Source organism: Macaca fascicularis, chromosome 4 (assembly GCF_037993035.2).
Source record: "Macaca fascicularis isolate 582-1 chromosome 4, T2T-MFA8v1.1".
In the NCBI taxonomy this organism is placed as follows: Eukaryota; Metazoa; Chordata; class Mammalia; order Primates; family Cercopithecidae; genus Macaca; species Macaca fascicularis.
The window spans coordinates 47,939,115-47,963,824 of record NC_088378.1 but is presented as its reverse complement, the minus strand read 5'-3'; the positions used below and the strand labels follow the sequence as shown (position 1 = coordinate 47,963,824).

The 24,710-nt window shown below is 39.5% G+C and overlaps 1 protein-coding gene across 12 annotated transcripts in view; it reads right to left on the bottom strand.

Annotated features, from left to right (window-relative positions):
• PHACTR2 (phosphatase and actin regulator 2) overlaps nt 1-24,710 on the bottom strand; it is a 295,091-nt gene that overhangs the window by 74,656 nt on the left and 195,725 nt on the right. For 8 of the 12 annotated variants that reach the window (XM_005552008.5, XM_005552013.5, XM_005552009.4 and 5 more), the window contains exons 3-4: nt 8,420-8,500; nt 3,608-3,766 (exon numbers count right to left, since the gene is read on the bottom strand). In XM_005552008.5, coding sequence (XP_005552065.3) covers nt 3,608-3,766; nt 8,420-8,500 — 240 coding nt within the window. The remainder of the gene's footprint in view (nt 1-3,607; nt 3,767-8,419; nt 8,501-24,710) is intronic. The other 4 variants (XM_015448732.4, XM_045390359.2, XM_074037167.1 and 1 more) reach the window with 1 other exon arrangement.

Genomic DNA, 24,710 nt, shown 5'->3' with positions numbered 1-24,710 from the left:
GACCGTCTAATAGTTATTGACACACACCTCAGTAGAAAACAGATGCTTTAGTTGCAGCTGGGAGGTAATGAATTAAGTCAAGTTGTATATTTTACACTTACCATGTGATCTGAAGACCTGATATAAACTGATGGCGTATAGGAGTATTATCATTTCAAGAGAAGGTTAAGAAAGTCTGCCTAGTCATTCTGGCTTGATAAGGACTCTAGGCTTCCCAGCAATGACGTCTGGAAAACAAGCTGTTTCCCATACTTCCAGGCTTGGCTCCTTTGGACACTGGAAGGTTTGAGTTCAAGGATACTCAGAACAAGCCTGGGGCTGCATGTGGTCTTCACCCTGCCTAGAATGCAATTCTCACCCAATTCCTCTGCTTCATTTGACTACCTCCTTCTTGTTTCCTTCATGTCTTAGTCTGTAAATATCTTCCTCCCAGAACCAATGTTTGTCCTTGCTGTGAGCTCCCTTGGGTTGCTGTGCTCAGGCCTTCTATGGTACTTCGCATCTTGCATTGCAATTGCCTGTTTGCATTCTGGTCTCCTCACAGGTCACGCTCTTAGGGCAAAGGCCATTTTTCATTTACCACTCTTTTCCTGGCTCCTAGTAGAGTCTCACCCATGGTAGACCTTTACTATTTGTGGAACAAGTAAGTGTCCACCACTTGTTATTTCACTGAAGATTTTTTTATAATAGCTTAATAAAAATAATGTCAAGCAAGATTTCTTGTAAGAGTCTTATAAGATTTTATAAGAATTCTTATAAGATTATTATTATTTTCTTTTCTTGAGACTGGCTGTCACCCAGGCTGGAGTGCAATGGTGCCTGACCTCAGCTCACTGCAACCTCCTCCTCCTGGGTTCAAGCAATTCTCTCTGTCTCAGCTTCCCAGTAGCTGGGATTACAGGTGCTCACCACCACGCCCAGCTATTTTTGTATTTTTAGTACGGATGGGGCTTCGCCATGTTGGCCAGGCTGGTATTAAACTCCTGACCTCAGGTGATCTTCTCGCCTTGGCCTCCCAAAGTGCTGGGATTACAGGTGTGAGCCAAAAGATTTCTTATATTTAATACCAAGTTTTGTTTAACAGGGAGCAAGTCAGTTTTTCTGCTCTTATATATATAAAGGCACTTACTGAGAAAGAATAATGGGAGACCAAGAGCCCCAAAGACCTTAAGGAAGAAGTCTCTATCTAGTATTAGGCAGAGGAGGCCCAAGACCACCATACCAACTACAGAATCAGGTGCCTTCAGGAGCCCCAGAAACGCCCAGAGGGCCTGGGTGGAATCTACTCACAGAGCAAGTGTGAAGGACACCATGTGCCATTTGTTTTGCTTTCTTTGACGGTGATGTTTCAAATATTAAAGTATTGAGATACTGTCTTATGAAGAGATATAATACACATCTAGCGCTCTAAAGGCAGATGATATGGTTTTGCAAATATAAGCAAATAGATGACAGAATGCTCTTGAATAAGTTGGCTTCATGCAGGAGGAAAGGGAGCACTGTATCCCAAAATAAAGGGTGAATTAAGATCATGGGATGGTGGGATTTGCATGGTAGTGAGCTCACACAAGCAGTGAGACCAAAAGAGGAGCAGAGGCAAAAGTGAAGCTTGAGTTGGTCTTCAGAATTAAAAATGTGTTTTTCTAGAGAAATAAATTGTTACTTTTGTCATAAGGCATTTTCTAATTAACATAATACACTGTAATATTAGTTATGCGTGACATTCTTTTCAGTCTCAGGAAGTGGCTTCTATACCTAGTGCTTCTCCTGTGGCTCTGGTGTGTTCTTTCCACACAGGAGAGAGCCGCACTGCCTCATTAGTGGTATGTCAGCATCCAGCACTCCCAGCTCCTTCCTCATGTACTACTAACCAAGCAAGAGGCTCTCTTGGACCTTATCAGACAAGGAAGAATTGAATGTACTAAGTCTAAGTAAAGAAAAACATCTCTCAACTATTCATGGACCCATAGATCTGCTATCTTCTTTCAAGAACATCAAGGTCTGTTGGTTAATTCATATAAAACTGTCGGGAACTTTTTATTATGTTGATAAGGGAAACACTTCCTTTGATGTCTGGCCAGTCCGGTGACGAATACCCTGCACGGACCAGGCACCAGAGATGGCACTGTTACGTAATACAGGATGCGATTCTGGGATGTGAGAGGGCTGCCAGGGACAAACCACAGATGGATTTGAAATTCAACAGTCTGGCGAGACAGGACAGAAAGACTTAAACAAAAACCATCACTACTTGCGTTAATACTTTCAGCTGAATCCCACTAAAATTTATGTAAGTCTACTTTCTTTTTATGTTCCAGGAATATTATCATTGAAAGTATTAGTTAATTTCATAATTTGTGTACATAAGCTTAACCAGAGTCCGTCAATGGAACAAGGCAAGATAAAGTCCTTGAAATAAAGCAAAATAATACATTTCCAACAGATTATTTACACAGGCTTCTAAAACTTTCAAAGGCTAATATATATGCAAATAATGAATGGCTACGAACTTCCAGAGAAGATGATTTTAAGTTACAAGGTGTGTTTAATAAGGCCATCAAATACTCTTTTTTCCCTTTCTCTCTCAAGGATCTGGGTCAAGAACAGAGGAAGAGAATTCACTTTCATCAGTTTCTAAGGGTTCAAAATGCCCACAGAACACGCACTAGGTTTGACAAAAGTTTACCATTCAACTTAGAGACACACATTATAAAACAGGAAATAGTATATTTCCTAAAGATTCCTTTCTATGCTGCATGGAGGCATCTAGAATCTCCCCCCAAAACCTCTCCTTATAGAAGTTTCTTTTCATGTTTGGAGGTTCCTATGCAGTGGTATCATCACAGAGGTGGTATCAAGATGTCATCATTCCATAACTAGGAATTTGTGAACGTTCTGGGAGTACCTGATAGACATGTATTTTGCAGGTATCTCAATCTACTGCGGCATATTCACTCTAGGAACCAAGGTCTCTAAAGAAGTCTTCTGGGAATAGCATAATTGCCTCTGGCACATTTTGAAGTTTCCAATTGCACAGAGGCTGTGGGAATCAGGCAGCAGAGCAACCACAGTCCATGGCATCTCTGGGAGCTATTCCTGGGTCTCTCTCAGAAACATTTGGAACCTACGATACTGGACATGTGGATGCCACCAGCCGAGTTCCCACTGCTGAAGACAGTGCTGGGCTGAACAAGCCATGTGGCTTTTGATATTCCTCCATGCTGAACTGCTCATGGGGCCAGTTGTAACTAGCAGAGAAAGATGCTCAGATTTCTCACTTTCATTATGATCCTGAGACAAAGCTCCTAAGAAAGGATAATCTTCCCAGACATCTTTAATGATTAAAGAGGCCACCCCTTCTGATTATTACTTTTAATTAACATTTATTAATAATTAAGAAAATCAAATACTGTGCTTATAAAATGGATGTATCTACCTGAGAAAATCATCCGATTTCACTTTACTACTTATCATTTCTTTCTTTTTTCCATTTGTAAACCTCTCCTCTTCAGACTGCTGGTTTTAGAGTCACTAGTTGGAGCCTAAGTGCTGGTTCTAGACATTGAGCTACACTAAAGTAAATAATACGGGTTTCTCTTTATTTTACCTTTCTTATCTTCTGCCTTTTCCTCCAGAGGTGGTGTTTTTTCAGAAACAGAGCCATTACCTTCTTCAGACTTTACTACATTTTCCTCTCGGGTAGATTCCTCTCCGATGGGTATCATGTGCCCGTTTGAATTTTCAAAGTTAACTGTTACATCTCCATCTAAAATGGGAAAGAAACACCTAGATGTCTAACTTGCTGGCTTTCTTAAAAACAAGTTTTCCAGTTACTAGGATTGTAGAATTTGGATTCATGTTTCAGTCCCTGGGAACCAAATACACCCTGCACTGTTTCACCAGTTTATTCAAAACAAAAGAGCTAGAAAATCCTCAGACTTGAGGAAAAGCTGCTACGGAGGGAATATCTATGCATCATTTCAAGACAATAGGAATGATCATCCTAATTATGCAATATCCCAGGGCAGCAGAGTCCCTCTGTTCTGGTTCTTAGGTTTGGCTGAAGTCAATACTTATGTGTTTCTTCATCATTCAGAAATAAAATGGCGAGAGGAATAATCTGGAAAATGGAATAAACATTTTACAAGCACCAAAAACACAAGGTGAATGCAAACACACAAATAACATGAAATGTAATTACACATACAAACAATAAGTGGGAGAATATGAACATTTCCAAGTACTACTGGTTCCAGAATATATTAAGTATATGATGTGCTAACTTCACACAGTAATATAACTTCTACTCTATATTCAGGGAAAAGATGATAAAAGGCTATTTTTATTTTTATTTCTTCATTTATGGAAAAATTAAAGTATACTCAGGTAATTATTATATATAACTAGCCAAAAAGTCCGTAAGTTGTCCTAAAAATAATTTGAATACATTCAAGAAAAAAAAGCACACATAAAAAAGTAATCACAAAGGAATTTTTAAAAACTGTAATGGATACAATGTTTAATATATATCTAAATCATAAATGACTAATTTTAACTCTCGTATTTCCATAATTCCTGGGGGTTTCTAAAGTGAAAGAGACTTTGCAGAAATGTTTAGTTCAGTGATTCTTGAAAAGATTAACCCTACTTTATATCTGGAAAATTTTAAGAGGCTTTGCTACCATTGTAAAAGAAAAATTAATGAATGGAAGGTTTGCGCAAACCTAAAAATCTGCTTAATTAGAGCTCTTCCTATTTTTACTACTCTTATCTTGGCAATCATTATAAAACAGAAACCATTTCCCAAATTGTCATTAAATATGATTGAATTGCTTTGGCTTAACAATAAAATCCATTTGCCTTCTGAACAAACAGGTATGACATTTTAATACATCAACCACATATCATGAAATTATGTCATTTTTAGAATGAAAAAGCAATCGTTGCTTAGTCATATAACTCCCAATAACCTATAACTGAGTCCTGTGTAAAACTAAAATAAACAATAATTGAAGGTAATGCCATTACAAGTAAATCTCAACTATTTTAATAAAATTAAAGTAAGAATTTTTTAGAGACTATATGTCAAACAAAGAGAACCCAAATGATTCTTAATTCCTATTATTAAATCCCAAGAAATTAGCTATAAAAAGGAGAACACAATATATCCAGATAAAATAAAAATGAAGAATCAAAAATTCCAAACAAAATAGAAAACCACTTGCTTATACATAAAAATCTTCAGTTTTTAGGTAACTCAAATATAAATTTATCTTTGTTTTCTTTGACTTTAGTTGGTAATAAAAGTATATTGAAGTCATGTCAATGACAATTTAATTCTATTTTAAGCATTATTATATTAAAATTCTTTAATTAAATAACTTATTTATTAAATTTAGAAAAACCTAGAGAGAAATTTTAATAGTCACGACACAAGAAGAAATTGGATTAGCATATGATAGAGAGAAATAGTCAACAATGTGGAAAATACTTACTTTGAGGCATGAAATAAAGCCGGTTAGTATGAAAATAATTGTAGAAAAAAGAGACACATTTGTGATAAATATGGAATTCAAGAACAAAACAGAGGGGAAGTAAAGTTATTAATTAGTTGGTGTGCATATTGAAAAGGTTTTCTAGTATTGAGTGTTAAGGAAGTTGTTTTAGAATTAAAATAAGTTAAATACTTGATATAGTGTATGTGTGTAAGTAAAATACAAGCAGAGCAAAGGAAAGCAAGAAGGTGCTGAGCTGAATGGCAGGTGACAATAAGTGGCCCAAGTCAACACGTCTCACGGGAGCAAAGGAAAAAGAAAACTCACAACGTAGTTATCAGCTTAAAGTAAAATGAGAGATAAAGCACAAACAGGAAAAGGAGCACGAGGGTGTTTGAAGGGGGTCACCTCCTTCTAGTAAACAGGTGTAGTGGGGATATATTATAGTTAAAGGAAGGACAGATAGAAAGAGAAAATCATGTATGACCAAAAGGCAAGTGATAAAAGTCCACAGTGGGAGGAAAGGAAAGGACGGTGCACAGGCAAAACCACCTCCACACCCTCATGTCAAAAGCTAAGGGAAAAGATGGAGGGAAAAAAGCAGAGGTAAGCAGCAAACTTGTACTAGATCATAGACTTCCCTGGAGAGAAGACGAATCACTGAACTTTTAGGTTGAAGGTATGTTTGGATGTAAAAAAGAGAACCTAAAAGGAAAAATAATAATAACTGGGAGAGTATGGGACATGATGGGATGGGGTCAAACTCACGGTAGCTAGAGGGATTTTTAAAGTCTATCTGGCTGACTGAATAAAGGGCTTGATGGACAGACACTGTCAAGAGCAGAGGCAAGGTCAAGAAGATCAAGGCAAAGAACGAATCTTCACTGGCAGCAGAAAGAAGGTTGTTACCAAGAACAGCAGCTTCTAGTCTCTCAGACTGAAATTCTCCAGATAATTGCTTTTGGGAAAATTACAGAAAACTATTTTCTCCAGCCCTCAGCTGAAAAGGGGAAGGTCTCCATTTACCACTGACATCCTCAGGAACCTTCAACCATTAGATAATTTCTACAGTTCTAGATAGGGAAGATGCAAAAGCTGCAAAGTAAAATCTAGTAGTTTACGACTTCTCAAACATTAAGCCTATTATTATATTATGTTAGGTTAAAAAAAGTTTTGTTCTTTTATGTTTTAAAACTTTTACTTTCCACTGCAAAAGTTAAATAACAAGATCACAGAGTCAGATTTCTGAGAAGTATATGTTGGCCCAAGAAATTATTATCTATGAGGCAAACAGTTTCACTGATTAGGCAGAATAAAAATCATTTCTTTAAACTGACTCTTGCTACTTGGTTTTTAGAAAGAGCAAATTCTTTTTCTACCTACAAATTTTAATTAGGAAAAAAAGATGGGCTTTGAATCTTCACCTTTAAACCCATTAACAGTTTCAATCATAAAATTTTCCATTTTGTACTTTCCTTAAAATATTTCTAAACAAATGATGCCTAATAAGTGCATTGGCCCATCCCATAAAGCTGATGGCCCAGTGTTAAGCTTTCAATGGGTGTATTATTTCTCTATTGCCTTCAGAGACATTGGACAGGGGATTAATTTTGATATTGCAAGTCTACTTTTAAGTTTCAAAAGTTAGAAATATGCATTTTTAACTCTTAAAAGTCTCAAACAGGAAATAAGTAGCTTCAAAATAATAGAAAAACAGAGAAAACATAAAATTCATTCATAAAGTAGAGTAAGAAAAGTTTGACAGGTCAGAAATTGAAGTAAAATACCTAAAATTGCGAGGGCTTAAGAAAATGCTACTATTCACTCCAGAGTTCTCTATTTTCTTTGAATCAGGAGAAAAACAGGAAAGCATTTTTCAGCTCCACTCTGGAATTATTCAGATGCTGGAAAAAGCATGTCATTTTGATTTATAAATAGTGAATGCCAAAAAATGTTAAGTCCTTTGCAAGGAATATATGTCAGGAAAACAGCTGTATTATTATTTCAATTTCAATTTCAATTCTAAATTAATAGCATTTTATTTGTTCCCATAAAAGTACAATAATAATACTTTATTATTACAGTAAATGTGAGGTGAAGGGAGGCATGAGATAAATCAACAATGTTGCAACAGAATGTCCTTTAATTTTAAATTTAATAGTGGAAGCGATGAAAATGATTAGGTATTATTTATTTGGAGAAATAACCAATGTTAGTGTCTTCTTTTGAGGGTCAGTACCAGTTTCTATCTGATCTTTGTCTTTTCTGAACAAAGTTCCTCCTTGGGAGGATAGAGAAAAAAAGAGAAGATCAGAGATAGGGGAAAAAATTAGAAATAATCATTGCTAGGGAAAGATTCAGAGAAATGAAAAGAGAACAATACTGCAAAATTACTTGAGAGAAGGCAGAAAGCAGGTTAGTTTAGTCTGCCTATTCATGTTTTATTGCTTGTACATTTCAGTGTTATTATAGAGTGCAAAGGACAAGAGGTATGTGTGCCTTCTCTCTTCTGTTTTATTGGTAGTCTTAAGAAACAAAATAGCATGAACCAAGCTAAAACTTTGCATTTACTCAAACACATGAGTTTCATGTGAATAGAAAGACTGAAGCTCAAGAATACAGAAGAGAAGGAGCCATAAGCACTTGTATCTCATCTGTATCAGCCTCGGATGTACCTTTGCAGAGTTTTAGGTTTAGAATGACATATGGTGACGGATTCACCAGGAAAGTCACTAGAATTTTGTAATACTTCAGATTCTCTGCAGCTCACAAAGGCATCACCAATGGGAGCAAGGCTCTTGGAATGCAGTAATCACTGCTTTACCTTACAAAGACCATGATCATTTTAAATTTCAAAAGAAAACAAAAGAAAGACCAAAGAATGAAGGACCAAAATATTTAAAATGTATGATTAATTTCCTCACCTTGATCAGGCAATTCCTTAAGAACTCCCCTTCTTATCAGCTCCTCTCTACTTTGTCGTGTGGATATCTTCCTTTCTAATACTTTTAAAAAGAACAAGCACAAGTAAGAATCAAGTCATTCCTTAAGATAATTATGAAAAACATTCCAAGTAGAATTGAGCACATTTATTCTGCTCACATGAGGGCTCAAACTCGTTTTCTTAGTTGCTTAACAAAACACATGATCAGAGTTGAATCAACACAGCTATGACAAGAGCAAATGGCTGCAGCTCATGATCTGAAGTCTGGCCGCCATCCCTGGTCTTTCAAATGGCCACCTTTGGCCTGGCTTCCAGACATATTATTCCATACCAACTAGAGAGTATAAAGGCTGCTTCTAACGTTGAAGCTAGAAATGTCGCATTCTAAAACATATGATTCTATGGATGTGCAGTGTATGTAGAAGATATGTATGCTTACATTAAAAAAACATAAACATTCAGTAAATATTCTGGGTAACCCATTTGCATTCCAGGAAAATGAATTATTTTCTAGTGTTTTCTCTCTCACTCCATCTATTACAAAAGCCCAACACATCATATTTCTATTACTCTTTCTCCTGCATTCTCACTAATTCTGGAGAGTTCTGGTATATTACCTGACAATCCCCAGGTCTTAGGAGGATGGAGAAGGCAATTAAGAATAATCAGCTTTCAGCCAGGAACAGTGGCTCATGCCTGTAATCCTAGCACTTTGGGGGGCTGAGGTGGGTGGATCACCTGAGGTCAGGAGTTCGAAACCAGCCTGGCCAACATGGCAAAACCCCATCTCCAAAAAATACAAAAATTAGCTGGGCATAGTGGTGGGCACCTGTAACCCCAGCTATTCAGGAGGCTGAGGCAGGAAAACCATTTGAACCCAGGAGGCAGAGGCTGCAGTGAGCCAAGATCCCGCCATTACACTCCAGCCTGGGCAACAAGAGCGAAACTCCATCTCAGAAAATAATAATAATAATAATAATCAGTTTTCACAGACATGTAAAGTCATGGGAATCTTAATATTGATTCTTCTTCTGGAAGAAATGTAAACTCCTGGTAGAACTTCGAACTGGGGCTTGGGAGCTTAGTAGTGTTCTCCTGAGTGTGTATAGTATTAAATCCTGTGCTCTACATGTCCATGCAACTGCAAAGTCCATTCCTCACTTTCAGGGGCCAAGAAGGTGCGTAAAATTAACACGTGGTCATGTCATCTCCTAATCCTGAGTCAACATTTCCCAAAGTGTGTTCTGCAGGACTCTATTTCCTCCAGACCCTCTGTTCAAAAATGTACTTTGACACAGCAGCGAAGGGCCAGATAAGGAGTCTAGAGCACTTTGAAGAGCAGGAAAGCTACACTGTTAGAGAACAGGCAGCTACAGTAGCATGAGATTTCTGATGCTCCTCGATTCCTGCTCCTGGCCTCATAATCTGCAAATCCTGGAACTACTCTAGACAACATCATTTCAACTAAACTAAAGCCATTACCCCAAACCAGGCCTTGACACATCCAAAGGGAGCAACCGATAACACTAAGAAGACATTTGTGATAACACTAAAACATGTTTGCTCAGAGGCTCCAGGGCCTCAAGCAAGGACACTGATAGGAGACAGGGTGGGAGGACGTGCCCTGGGCAGCCAGCTTTGTAGTAAGTGCATGAAAGTCTTCCATAGGTGTTTCCTAATTGCATGCAGAATAGCAACACTTAGTTTCTTGAAGAACCTGGATTTTTTTTCCTTTCTGATAACTAGAAATTGTGTATTCCTTTTTAAATCCTGGTTGCTAGAAAGATCAGAGTAAAACTGGATATTTGACACAGACTTCATATGACAATTCGTGGATGGAATCTGTTTCCTCCTTCTCTAAAACCTGACTTTATTTACATTTTATGTACAATATAGAAGCTCTTTACTGTAAGTTTTGTCAAACTTTTTTTGGATAGAATCAGAATAGAAACAAACAGGAAAATGAGTGAATGAATGAATATATGGTCAAAAGAAGGACAATGAACAGCTTATGGGTTTAAAAGGAGACATACACAGAAGGCTTCCCTCCCTTTCTTTGGATTCCTCCCTCACTCCATTCTTCCAGAAGCAAGTAACAACAGCTCACTTAAAGGTTAGTGATTTCAGTGAAAAAAGTTAACCAGGCAAGGAGTTTTTTTGTTTGTTTGTTTTTTGTTGTTTTTAACTGGGAGTTCTATTATGTAAAAAGAGTGCTGTTATTTAAATACAGTTTCAATTTGTTCAGCCTCTGGTCCAAGAGGAGAGAACTCTTATCAATGCAGGAAGCCAAAGAACACCCACAGTGACAGGTGTGACACTGCTGGGATTTTGCAGGTGCTTTAGAAGGACCTTGACCACTGTAGCCTCCCAGGGATTGTAAAAACCCATTCATGCTTGACTGGGCTCTGAGGAGTGGCAGGATTCTGTAGACCTCCTCCAACAGTTGTCTTGGACTCCATTCCTGGGGACAGGCCCAGAGATTCATGGCTGTTCTGCCCTAAACTTGAGGATGAAGGTGGCAAGAAGGCAAGAGCAAGTGCCTCTGGCCTAGGGATCAGGCCACATTCTCGCAAACCAAATGCACTGCCAATTCAGAATTCAATCATTGTGGCTGTCTTCCTAATCGGCCCTTTGCTCATAAGAAACAAAACTTTTACTTGTTTGCTGCTTCTTTAAAATTACCCAAAACACAAAATGGCTACCAGAAGTCCTGGATTCTAGTCCTTGAATTCCTATAACTAGTTGAGTGACCCTGGGCAGTCACTTTGAGTTCCTGGGCCTCTCATCCATTATCTGTAAAATAAGGGACAAAATTCAAGGATCACTAAGGACAATTCATAAAGCTCAAATGCTGTGTGATCCTGTATCATTAATCGAGGCTGTGTCTGTAATCTCTGCTTCGGGCACCTTTTAAAACGTTCATTCTTGCACTAAAAAATCATCCGATAGCCTGGAATATACCAGGTTTCTTATTCTGCCTTTCCATTATGGATCCCGGAGGATTCTTTAGTTTTAGTTTTGAGTTTTCTTTTGCTTAAATTCTAATTTAGTCTCAGCTAAAAATTCCCCCTTTCTTCCTTGTAAACTAAAAATTCCCCCTCTTTTCTTTCTTGTAAACTCTGGAGCTTTGAAGCAGCAGCCTTGGCTTCCTGCCAAGAATCAAAACCAACAGCTTTGTTCTTTTGCTCTAATTCCTATAAACAGGCTCTGATAGGAAAATGCCGTTGGCTATTTGTTTGGTCTTTGGCTGAGAGCATGTTTAACACACAATGCGGATACCTGTGTAGAGGGCCAACGAGAACAAACTGCAGGCGACTGAGCACGGAAAGTATGTTGCTGGGGCACAACATTCCAACCACCGCTCTCACAGCAGTACAAGTATCTCATTCTTCACCTTTTAAAATATTTGCCTCTTGTTTATATAGTGCCTGCATGTTTGCAGAGCACATTCACTGGACACTTTTCCATGGGCTCAGAGGGGGTTTGCATTGCAATGAATCTGAGAGGTCATTCTAGTCCAACACACCGCACAAAGCAGGCGCTATCTCAGAATATTCCTGAGATGTGCTCACCTGCTTAAAATCATTCAGAGGGAAGATGCTCACTTTAAGGCACAGCCCACTTCAGTGTCGATCACCCTCATTTTGAGGAAGGTATTCCAGAGAAGGAGTCAAATCGCACGCCCTGTAACTTCTGCACATCAGTCTAACCCAAGCTCTCTGTAGCTGTGGACTAGAGTCAGTTCTTTGTGAGCAGAAAACGGCATCAGTTGGCTCCAGGTCATCACTGAGAGCCTGCTGTTATTGCAGCCTGCTTGAATCTGATCCCAAGTATCCCACCAGCTGCTCTTTGACTTTGAAGCTCACACCAATCTATGCACAGAAATCTATGCACCGATCTATGCACCACAGCTACAGCATAACCAAGATACTGCCAGGGAAGATGCTAGTGGGGCACGGGTCGCTGAATGTAGCTGAATACAGTAGCTAAGGTGTCTCCATGAAAAGTATTACCACCAGTCGAATAAATAAATGGCCCATGGCCTGTCACTTTTATCCCAACTGGAAAAGCATAAGAGCTTTTTTATACCAAGATCAAACAAAGCCATGATTTCTGCATCACTCTGCATTGGGCTAATTGACGTTTTGACAGTTCAATTCTGATAACAACAGTGTACACTCTAATTCTCTCTGGGAAGTGAAGGAAGCACTGCCCTGCATTTTCCTGACTTCATGCTTATACTCTGGTAATCTTCCCAAAACTTCCCATGGCTGCTCATCTCACTTCCAATAATCTCTGAACTCACCGCAGCACCTTACGCTGTCCCTCCTATCACGTGCCTGGCTCCTAAACACTTCCTTCTAGCTTTCGGCTTCAATTCCTTGGGGCCCTGCTGCTTCTCCCCTGAGGCGTGACCCCTGCATGGTGGCCTCTGTCCTTCCCAGGAGGCCATCTCTCCAGACACCTGCTAGACTCACTCCGTCTTGTCCCACAAGTCTCTGCTCAAAGGTCACCTTAGTAGAAGTCCCTTCCCTGAACTTCTGGTATAGAATGGTTATTCCCCTTCCCAACTTTATCTCTTCTTTTCGGGCAAAACCCATCATCACCTCCTAACATATGTAAGTATCATCTTGTTGAGAATCAAAATTCTGTTTTGCTTACTGCTGTGTCCCCAACATTTACTTACAGGCTGTTGGCTTTGTAAAAATATGTGTATTTGTTGAATAAAATAAAAGAAAATAAGCTAATCATGATAACGGTATTGTTTCTGCCCCTTCCCAGTCCTCGATTTGGGATAAAGGAAGTGAGACTTGTGGCAAAACCCTGAGGGACAAGAATCTTCTGTCTTCTTCCTCCTTAATTTTTGGCTGGGCCAGTCCTAGGGAAAAAAATCTCAACCTTCTGTCCTATGGATGATCTGAAAAAGTCTCTGTATGCACTGAAGAAGGGAGCTCACAGTGTGTAGATGACAAACACCAGCAACTAGCAGGGTGAAGTTCACGACTGGGCTCCCCATAAATTAGAAATGATTTATGATGTCCTTCTGGGCATGGAGAGGTAGCTGTGGAGCTGCACTCAGGAAAAGAGGTTGGAGCGTATGCCGCTGGCTTTTTTCTGCAGATACTTGGCCGGGATTTCATATTACTCTGGAAATATCTGTGAGAGTAAATCTTGTAGTCAACAAGTCACTTGTGTTTTTCTCTGGCGAGGAAAGAGAGTCCTAATTCTCAATTCTAACACCATTTAATGACTGGACAAAATAGAAGAGCAAATAGAATACTATTAAATAAGCGTGCCATGTTATCTTTCTCAGTTCTGAGTACTGAATGGCCTCACTGTAAAACTGTGACAGAAACACACAAAACCACTTGTCTCGTGTTGAAAGTGTTCTACAAGAGCCTGGCTCGGCTTTGCCCCTCTTCAATAGCAGTTGCAGAAAACAGAATGTCAGAAAATGGTCTGCTTTTAAAAAGATCTTCACTAAGGCAGAGCTAAGTCATTTAAAGAAACAACCATCTCAATGCCACCCAACAGGACATTTGCAAAAACCTTCCAAAACATCCCAAGAATGTACGGCAGAGATACAAAGCCAACATCCCCACCTAAAAACACTCAGGGGTCTGGCGATTTTTTTGTTTATCTGCTCCAACCACTCCCCTACTAAAGAATTCTACAGTCTGCGGAACAAGTTGGACTTGGAACGGCAGCCAAGCTTTACAACCGGTCCCAGCGAACCATTTTTCCCGTCACTTTCCTTCCATCTCTTTTTTGCAAGCCTAGCATTAAAGTCAAACTTCTTGCCATTTCCTAAACATCTCTTGCAGTTCTTCAGCTCCATTCCTTCACATATTGTTCCTTCTTCCTAGAATTTAGACTGTTTCCCTATCACCCTCCGGTGAAATCTACCCTAAAATTTTAAGTCCTCTTCACACAGTAGAGCTGCATGGAGATCTCACTATCCTGATGGGCTAGAACTTTGTGTTCCAAAAGCACTTTTAACTAACTTCTCTGTGCCTCAGCTTCCTCATTTGCAAAATGGAGAGACAGCAACTACTTTTCTGGTTCTTCTGGAGACTAAATAGGTTAAACAAAGTAAAATACTTAGACTAGTACCTAGGATCTAGAAAGCATTCAATACATATTAGCTATTAACTATTATTTCTGTTATAGCACTTACTAAGTTGTTCATTACTAAATTCATGTGTATGCGACTGCATATTCACATGATTCTGGTCTAAGCCTTCTGAGGGATGTCGTGCTTATCATTTCATTCCCATAATGCCAAAAGTAATATATCGCACAGAGTAGACATTGGGGACCTAAGTCTTTTTGAGGGGGAAGGAGGAAAGGCATGTCTAGCATCCTTTTCTACTGTTAGAAATGACCCTCTTGACATTTTTCCTTTGGGAAACCACATTCCCCCTCTCTTAGTCTGTGTCATTTGTATAAGGTTAACCTCATCCCTGGGCACTAGGCTCTTGGGCTCCTGGGCTTATCCAATCAGAGCGCGGTATCCCCCTGGCACTGGTGACTGGTTCAGAGAGGGACACCATGCTTAAGTTGCAGAAATAAGATCCAGGCCCAAAAAATGTGCTGGAACAATAGGAAAGCAAGGCTTTCTCTTTCTTCTGGAGCTGTTAAAACCAAATAAATATGAGCAAGAGTGGCTAGCGGCCACCTTGCCTCCGCAAGAGAAGAGTTGAAGTTAACAACAACAACAACAAAAGCCAATAGAGAGGAAATACAGACTCAAAAGAGGAAGCGAGACAGGTTCCTAATGAGATAGCTTGTAAGCACCTGGATCCAACCATGCCTGAAGGTTGTCTGCCCCTGGATTTTTCAGTTACATGAGCCAGTAAGTTCTCTATTTGATTAAGCTTGTTATGATTCATCAGCAGTGAAGAGCCCTGACTAATCAAAAAGGTATCAAATAAAAAAAATTTTTTTTTGAGACAGAGTTTCGCTTTTTGCCTAGGCTGGAGCGCAGTGGTGGTGTGATCTCGGCTCACTGCAATCTCCACCTCCCAGGTTTAAGCAATTCTCCTGCTTCAGCCTCCCAAGTAGCTGGGATTACAGGCACCCACCACCACGCCCAGCTAATTTTTTTTTGTATTTTTGGTAGAGACGGGGTTTCACCATGTTGGCCAGGCTGGTCTCGAACTCCTGACCTCAGGTGATCCGCCTGTCTCAGCCTCCCAAAGTACCTGGATTACAGGCATGAGCCACCACACCCAGCCTCAAATAAATGTTTTTAAATTGAATTTTCTTCCACTACTCACCACAGATTCTCTAGGTTTTTGAGGACAGAAAAATGAAAGGAGAACTAATATAGCCCCTCTTTTACCCACTCAGGAGTTTGAAACTTGGTCAGGACTTAAGAAAGAGGAAGATGAAGAGATCTGTGTTCCTTCCTCCTCTTGGGAAATTACTGTCACAACTTCGCCCAGAAATCTGATAATAATCATCTATTTTTTATGTGCTTGGAGAACATTTTCCTTTTTATTTTCTACCCACTATCCCTAAAAGATAAGCTAAGCAATTATTATTATTATTATTGTCAGTTTTTTTTTTTTTTCAGATGGAGTCTCGCTTTGTCACCCAAGCTGGAGTGCAATGGGGCCATCTTGGCTCATTGTAACCTCTGCCTCCCAGGTTCAAGTGATTCTCCTGCCTCAGCCTCCTGAGTAGCTGGGATTACAGGCATGCGCCACCATGCCTGGCTAATTTTTGTATTTTTAGTAGAGATGGGGTTTCGCCATGTTGGCCAGGCTGGTCTCGAACTCCTTAGTCATTCTCCTGCCTCAGCCTCCTGAGTATCTGGGATTACAGGCGTGCACCACCATGCCTGGCTAAGTTTTGTAGTTTTAGTAGAGATGGGGTTTTTGCCATGTTGGCTAGGCTGGTCTCAAACTCCTGACTCATTCTCCTGCCTCAGCCTCCTGAGTAGCTGGGAATACAGACATGTGCCACCATGCCTGGATAATTTTTGTATTTTTAGTAGAGATGGGTTTTTGCTATGTTGGCCAGGCTGGTCTCGAACTCCTGACCTCAAGTGATCCGCCTGCCTCGGCCTCCCAAAGTGCTGGGATTACAGGCGTGAGCCACTGTGCTGGGCTAAGCAGTTATTTTTATTGTCCTCCTCAGATAAGGGTATTGAGACTTAGAGAGGCTAAATACATTTTCCAGTCACACAGTAAGAACCTGGTTGAACCCAGGTGTGTCTAACCAAAAGACTACTGCTTTGTATTCTCCAATCTGAGTTGATAATTCCAAATATTCCAACTTTCCCATCAGAGGTACACTGCTTTCTGATTTTTCTTAAGAAAGCAGACAGCAGAACAACTTTTTAAAGTTAATTTTAAATGGGTATTTTTTAAATGGTAGTACATTCTCACAGAGTTCAAATTATAAAAGGATACAGTGCAAATTCTCACTCTTGCCCTACCTCCCAACTATTAGACTTGAACCTCAGCCTTACTCCACAAGCAATTCGCCACTGTGATTAGTGTCTCGTGTATCCTTCCAGACATGCTTGAACAAATATTCATTTTATTTTTTCCTTTTTTGTTTTTTACATAAAAGGTAGGATATTTTGTAATGGTTGTTTTGTTTTTGTAAAAGTATCAGAAGTGTGTGAACCACAGCAACTCCATCTTGAATAGAGGCTGGGTAAAATGAGGCTAAGACCTACTGGGCAGCATTCCCAGATGGCTAGGGCATTCCAAATCACAGAATCAAATAGGAGGTCAGCACAAGATACAGGTCATAAAGACCTTGATGATAAAACTGGTTGCAATAAAGAAGCTGGCTAAAATCCACTGAAACCAAGATAGCCACAAGAGTGACCTCTGTTCGTCCTCACTGCTACACTCCCACCAGCACTGTGACAGTTTACAAATGCCATGGCAATGTTAGGAAGTTACCCTATATGGTCTAAAAAGCGGAGGCATGAACAATCCACCCCTTGTTTCGCATGTAATCATGACATAACCATAAAAACGGCAACCAGCAGCCCTCAGGGCTGCTCTGTCTATGGAGCAGCCATTCTCTTATTCCTTTACTTTCTTAATAAACTTGCTTTCACTTTACTTTATGGACTCCCCCTGAATTCTTTCTTGTGCGAGATCCAAGAACCCTGTCTTGGGGTCTGGATCAGGACCCATTTCCCGAAACAAAAGCATGTAATAGTTTATAAATTTCAGGTAGTTGAGGTCACAGATAAGACGGAGGTGGGAGAGGGAAGAGGTGATTGTGTTTGACCTGTGCAAACAGCAGAAGCCAAAATCACCGTTGTTTCCAGAGGAGGTAAACTGGGAGTGGCCATGGGAGCTCAGCCCATGGGGACCTATGGTTCTTATTCCTAAGGGATAAAGGTCCAGGATTCAAACAATGAGTAAGTCCTCAATCCCAGAAGGGCCAGGAAGTACAAGCAATCTCAGGAGAGTAATTAGAAGCCAGGATTTGAGTGCTACGTGTAACACCGCCTGTCCTTCCTCTTCACTTGGGCTCTCGCAAACTCATGAGAAACACAAATGCCTAAGACAGGTGTTTTTGAATTCATCTAGTTCAAAGAAAAGCTTGCGTGTTTCCATTTCCTGTTTCTTTACACTAAAAGATGGTAAACCTAAGACACAGTGACATCACAGAGGGGACCAATGTTTGAAATACAAATAATGATAATCATCCCTAGAGAAATTACATTCTAACCCCATACCAAAAAGAACAGGCTAGAGAACTGATTTTAAAGTGAGTCTGGCGGCCAGGCGCGGTGGCTCACACCTATAACCCCGGCACTTTGGAGGCCGAGGCGGGTGGATCATGAGATCAGGAAATCGAGACCATCCTGGCAACATGGTGAAACCCTGTCTCTACTAAAGATACAAAAATTAGATGGGCGTGGTGGTGCACGCCTGTAGTCCCAGCTACTCTAGAGCCTGAGGCAGGAGAATTGCTTGAACCCGGGAGGCAGAGGTTGCAGTGAGCGGAGACTGTGCCACTGCACTCCAGCCTGGGGACAGAGTGAGACTCCGTCTCAAAAATAAATAAATAAATAAATAAATGAATAAGTAGTAATGAAGCTTTTCAAACTAAGAGATCAGAAACAACAGCCATTGGAAGAGAAGCTCCAGAGAGTCAGAACTTCTAATACCCTTCTCCATGATCTGCTGTCAATCTACACATTTCAGGGATTCAACACCTTTGATCAAGATGGGATAACATCTCTTTTCAGCAGTCAACAGCAAGCAAGATTAGATAGAAAAGAAATCTTAGTGACACTGAAGTATCCTAAATGAAGACATTCCCATTCATTTAATTTTTTTTTCTTTTCTTTTTTTTTTTTTTGAGACAAGGTCCGCTCTATCACCCAGGCTGGAGTGCAGTTGCGGGATCTCAGCTCACTGCTGCAGCCTCCGCCTCCCGGGCTCAAGCCTTCCTCTCACCTTAGCCTCTCAAGTAGCTGGGACTACAGGCATGCACCACATGTCCAGCTAATTTTTGTCTTTTTTTTTTTTAAGAGATGGGGTTTTGTCATCTTGCCCAGGCTGATTGTGAGCTCAAGTGATCCATCTGCCTTGGCCTCCCAAAGTGCTAGGATTACAGGCATAAGTCACTGCACTGGTCCCAACTCATTTAAAGACCTAATTCTATTGCCCTGGGAAAAAGGTGGCTGAAATTCTTCTTATCTTAGGCTGGTCTTTTCAGAGGGGTCATGAAAAAAATGTGTAATCTTTTTTTTTTTTTTTTTGAGATGGAGTCTCCCTCTGTCGCCCAGGCTTGAGTGCAGTGGCATGATCTCAGCTCACTGCAACCTCCACCTCCCAGGTTCAAGTGATTCTCCTGTCTCAGCCTCCTGAGTAGCTGGGATTACAGGTGCCCGCCACCATGCCCAGCTAATTTTTGTATTTTTAGTAGAGACAGGGTTTCACCATGTTGGTCAGGCTGGTCTCAAACTCCTGACCTTGTGATCCGCCTGCCTCAGCCTCCCAAAGTGCTGGGATTACAGGCATGAGCCACCGCGCCTGGCAGTGTAAAAATGTATCATCTTTAAAAGCCTATTTTTTATTGAGTTGAGCCATGAACAATACATATTAAAACATCACCAAATCAGGTAGGTGGGGATAACCAGTGTAAGTTATAAGAAGATTTGAGTAGAAATTTCCCCAAATCCATGTTTATTACTTTCATTATACATATCCAATCAGACCAGGTTTCTTAAGATGATTAAAAAGTTTATTTTCTGGAGCATTCTTCACATTCTCTCCACTACCTACCATCTTGCCTGCACAACAGAGAGCACAGTATTTGTAAAGAACAGTATTCCTTTGGCAAAACTGGTCCAGGCCTAAACTAAAGCAGGAGAGATAAACTACACCTGATTCCTGCCCAACCCTGCAGTGGTAGGAAAATGGGTAATTTCAACTAAAGTTTTCATTTTCTAAGATAAACACAAAAACTGGGTTTGGGGAAACGTAACTTTTCACTGTAGCTGAAACTGTAACATTTAAGGTTTGATAGCAAAGCTAAGTTTGTTCTTAGACATTACCCTCCCTTTCAGTAATCCCCCCTTGCCACTCCATGTTTCAAATATTCTGATTACTAGGGTAATATCAGGTTCTCATCCTTCTTGAAGTTTGAAAGGCTAAAAGTGTAGAAGGAAGAATATATTCCTCTTAATATATACTATATATTTTATACAATAGATTAGAATAGACTGGGCTGAGTGTGGCAGCTCACACCTGTAATCCCAAAGTTTTCAGAGGCCAAGACAGGAGGATCACTTGAGCCCGGAGTTCGAGACCACCCTGGGCAAAATAGTGAGACCCCCCCATCACTCTAAAAAAATAATAATAATAAGATTTACTTTAAAAAGAATAGACTGCTGTATACCATATAGACATATATATAATATATGTAATTCTTAAGTGGTCTAGAATATATTATGTGTAGAAGTATTCTTGCATAATATTTACAGAAAGGTGTAACATAAATATTATTCCTATACAATATTTATATAGAAGTTCACGATGTTATATTACATTATATATAATAGACTTCTATATAATGCTTTTATATAGGATATATTCCAGTCCTTTTAAGAATATACCTTTGTGTTCAAATCCAGACCCTGCAAGTTATTAGTAGGTGATCACAGGCAAACTCCCCAACTTCTCTGAGCCTTTGTTTCCACATGTGAAAATATATGCACTAAAACCTAGCATGAATAGACATTAGGATGATTAAAATATCTTGCAGGCCAGGCGCAGTGGCTCACGCCTGTAATCCCAGCACTTTGGGAGGCCAAGGCGGGCGGATCACGAAGTCAGGAAATCGAGGCCATCCTGGCTAACATGGTGAAACTCATCTCTACTAAAAATTAAAAAAAAAAAAAATAGCCAGGCATGGTGGCAGGCGCCTGTAGTCCCAGCTACTCGGGAGGCTGAGGTAGGAGAATGGCATGAACTCGGGAGGCAGAGCTTCCAGTGAGCCGAAATCACACCACTGCACTCCAGCCTGGGCAACAGAGCGAGACTCTGTGTCAAAAAAAAAAAAAAAAAAAAAAAAAACTTTTAAAGGTTTTGACATAAATTACAGACCAAAGAAATTGGAGTTTTTTCTCCTCTACTTTCCATTTCTCCTGTATATGTTTGTATATTCCTTGATAATAATCCACAAATATTTTCACTTTCACATGCTTATTGACCTAGAAGGCAGCATAGTAGAGGGGTTAAGAATGAAAACTCAAGGCAGGGTTCTGAGGATTAAATACTGGCTATGCTTTGCAAAAGGCCTGGAACTTAGGGTGAGTTGCCTAACTTTTCTGTGCCTTGCTAGTTTACTCATGAATAAAAGTGAGATTATAATAGTAATCTGCATCATAGGGTAACTGGGAAGATTACAGGCATTTAAAACAGTATCACAGGCTGAGCAACACAGTGAGACTCCATTTCAACAAAAAATTAAACAATTATCTGCACGAGGCAGGAGAATTGCTTGTACCCAGGAGTTAGAGGTTACAGTGAGTTACGATTGTGCCAGTGCACTGCCGCCTGGGTGACAGAGAGAGAACCTGTCTATAAAAATTTATTAAATAATTAATTAAAACAGTACCTGACACGTAGTAAAAACTCAATGAGTTATTTATCATTATTATTAATACCCACATATCTTTTTCTATATTAAGTTTAATTATAAGTAAAAATTCAAATGAGTAATAGAAATATATGTTTTAAACTTTTATTTAAAAAAAAAAAAAAACACTGTACTTCGCAATGCTACACCTACAGAAATTACCCAAATTACCCAAAGGGAACATTTTCAAGCCTCATGGGGTAGTAACTAATTTGAACATTTTAGCATTGAATTGAAATGAAACACTCGGAAAAAAGAAAAGACTACCATATGCCAGCAATATGTCACTATCTTATTTAACACAGGTGATTAAACTTTAATTGAAGTCAGTAATGTTTTGCATTTGATTCATCTAAGGTTTTTTTTAAAAAACATTACAGAGGGTAAGTGTAGGGGGTGGAAATGGGAAGTTGTTGAACGGGCACAGAGTCTCCATTTTGCAAGATGAAAAGGTTCTGGAGGTCTGTTGTACAACGATGTGAATACACTTAACACTACTGAACTGTAAGCCTAAAATGGCTAAGATGGTAAATTTACGTTATGGATTTTTTAAAAAAATCAAATTGTAAAATATTATTGGACTATAGATTTCTATAAATGCTGAAATGAAAAATAGATGAGAAAGAATTTTCATCATGATAATGCATGAGTTTTCTAATAATTTTCTAATATCTAGTCTTCCTTCCAATCATGTTTTTTATTATCTTGTATTTTTGTAGGTAGCCTCTTATACCCTGTCTTATAGGTACTAAGTAAACACTTATACTTTGGAATAAAGGAAACTTTGTAAGTACCAGTTTCAAAAGTTAGAGTGTAGGCTTGGGAATCAGTTGGAGAAACCTTCGGACAAAAAGTGTTATAAGTCTAGATGAGCAAACACCTAACACAAAAGAAGTAAAAATTAAGATTGCATCTTATATTCTAAGTGAGAAACAAATCAGGAAAATATGTAAGCCAAAAAACAGTCACTTTCCAGGACTTAACCCTCAGTGATAAGTACCAGATTCATATCACAGGATGAAAAAGACAAAACAAAACCACAAAGGGAAATAATATGCAAAGGAAATAAAATAATGGACTTTCCTGACATGAATTCTCTGACCCAGGCCAGAAGGGCTTCTGTAGTACCTTTAAAAGTGTTTAAAGTGGCACCACTCCAAAGGAAAATGAAATTAGGAAATTATCCACCCAAGCAAGGGATATAAACAATCGGATCCTCTCTTAAAGCAATACAAACCCACTTTGTCTCAACCCAATGGAGGCCTTATTTAATTAAGATGTGGGTGGGAACAGTGTTCCTTTTCTCCACATCCCCCTTAGGAATCAAATGTGATGAAGAAAAAAGGGAAAGCAAGTTAACAATTCTGCAATTCATTCTAATGCGTGTGATTTTAAAAATGTGTCATTTGTAATCAGAAATCAGCAAAATCAGTAGCATCCATGTCTCATTTGAGAATGTTTTCACAGAATGCTCAGTGAAAATGCCTTGCTTATCTGAATTCACTAGAAAAGCCTAACTCCCCCTGGAAAAGACAGGAGGCTTGAGATACTAGTCAGGTCAGTGGTGCAACCCATTTAAATCCAGAGCTCGGCTTGGATTAAACACAGTATCCCACTTTCCAGAATGTACAGGAAGCAAGGGAGACTCCTCAACTCCATTTATAAAAAAAGATTTCATGGTTTTATTGATCTGTAAGAGGTAGGCCCTGATGGTTAGGCTCTTTATTGTGCAGCTGGGCTATTCTAAACCCATGGTGGAAGGAGCCCATATTTATAAAACCACTAACTTCAATTATGACAAATGCACAAAAAGTTAGCACTCATATTCTATTATTCTTTCCCATAAATGGATTTTACCACTAGAATAGACCTATAATTAATAATAAATGATCCATGAATAAAAAGATGGGCCATAATGAGTCTTTCCATCCACCTACGTATAAAAAGATTGAACCAAGAAAAAAATCCATTCTACTGGGAGAAAGAAAGGAGAGAAAAAATTAGTCTCCTTTATATTTAGAGCACATAGAGGAAATCTGTTTTAACACAATTATATACCTTTAGGAAAACAATAGAAGATATTTTTTTAAAGCATGCAAAATAAAATTATTATTATTATTATTATTGAGACGGAGTCTCGCTCTGTCGCCCAGGCTGGAGTGCAGTGGCCAGATCTCAGCTCACTGCAAGCTCCGTCTCCCGGGTTTACGCCATTCTCCTGCTTCAGCCTCTCGAGTAGCTGGGACTACAGGCGCCCGCCACCTCGCCCGGCTAGTTTTTTTTTTGTATTTTTTAGTAGAGACGGGGTTTCACTGGGTTAGCCAGGATGGTCTCGATCTCCTCACCTCGTGATCCGCCCATCTCAGTCTCCCAAAGTGCTGGGATTACAGGCTTGAGCCACCAAGCCCGGCCAATAAAATTATTATATAATATCTCTTGCCCACAGAATTTCTAGCATTCATTTGGTCTGATTAGGTTTTGTTGTGAAATACACAAAAACACAAACGGTTGAATTAAAATACAACCCCCACCCCACTTCCTTTTTTGACAATGATGTTCCCACATTGACTTTTGCAATGCTGCCATACAGAACAGTCACAGTTACTTAAGGTCAGTATCCATTCATGAGAGAATAGCTCCCCATCCTACCCACTAAATTGGTAAAATATTCATTTAGTCTATTAGGGCTTTTCAGGGTTTCTTGAGGCTGTTTAAAGCAACTCTCAGTGATATGAACACTAAAGAAGGATTGAAGACAAGCACAATCATTCCCTACCCCTCGCCCTAAATCCGGCACTTTCCAAATCGAAAAGATTCACTTGCAAGTGCTCCATATATAGGATGGGATAAGGTCCATCAAGAGCCATTCATTCATTCATTCGTTCATTCAATATACATTTACTGAATGTTTAACATAAGCCAGGCACTATACAAGTTCCTCTGAGATCTCACCAAAGAAGAAAACAAAAATCCCTGTTCTCATGGAATTTATAATCTACTAGGAAGTGGCGTCAGATAATAAACAATAAAAATAATTTATAAATGTTAGATGGTAAAATGTGCTACGGAAAATGAAAAAAGTAAGGTTGAAAAAGAGGAGGAACCAGGCTAGGCATGGTGGCTCACATCTATAATCCCAG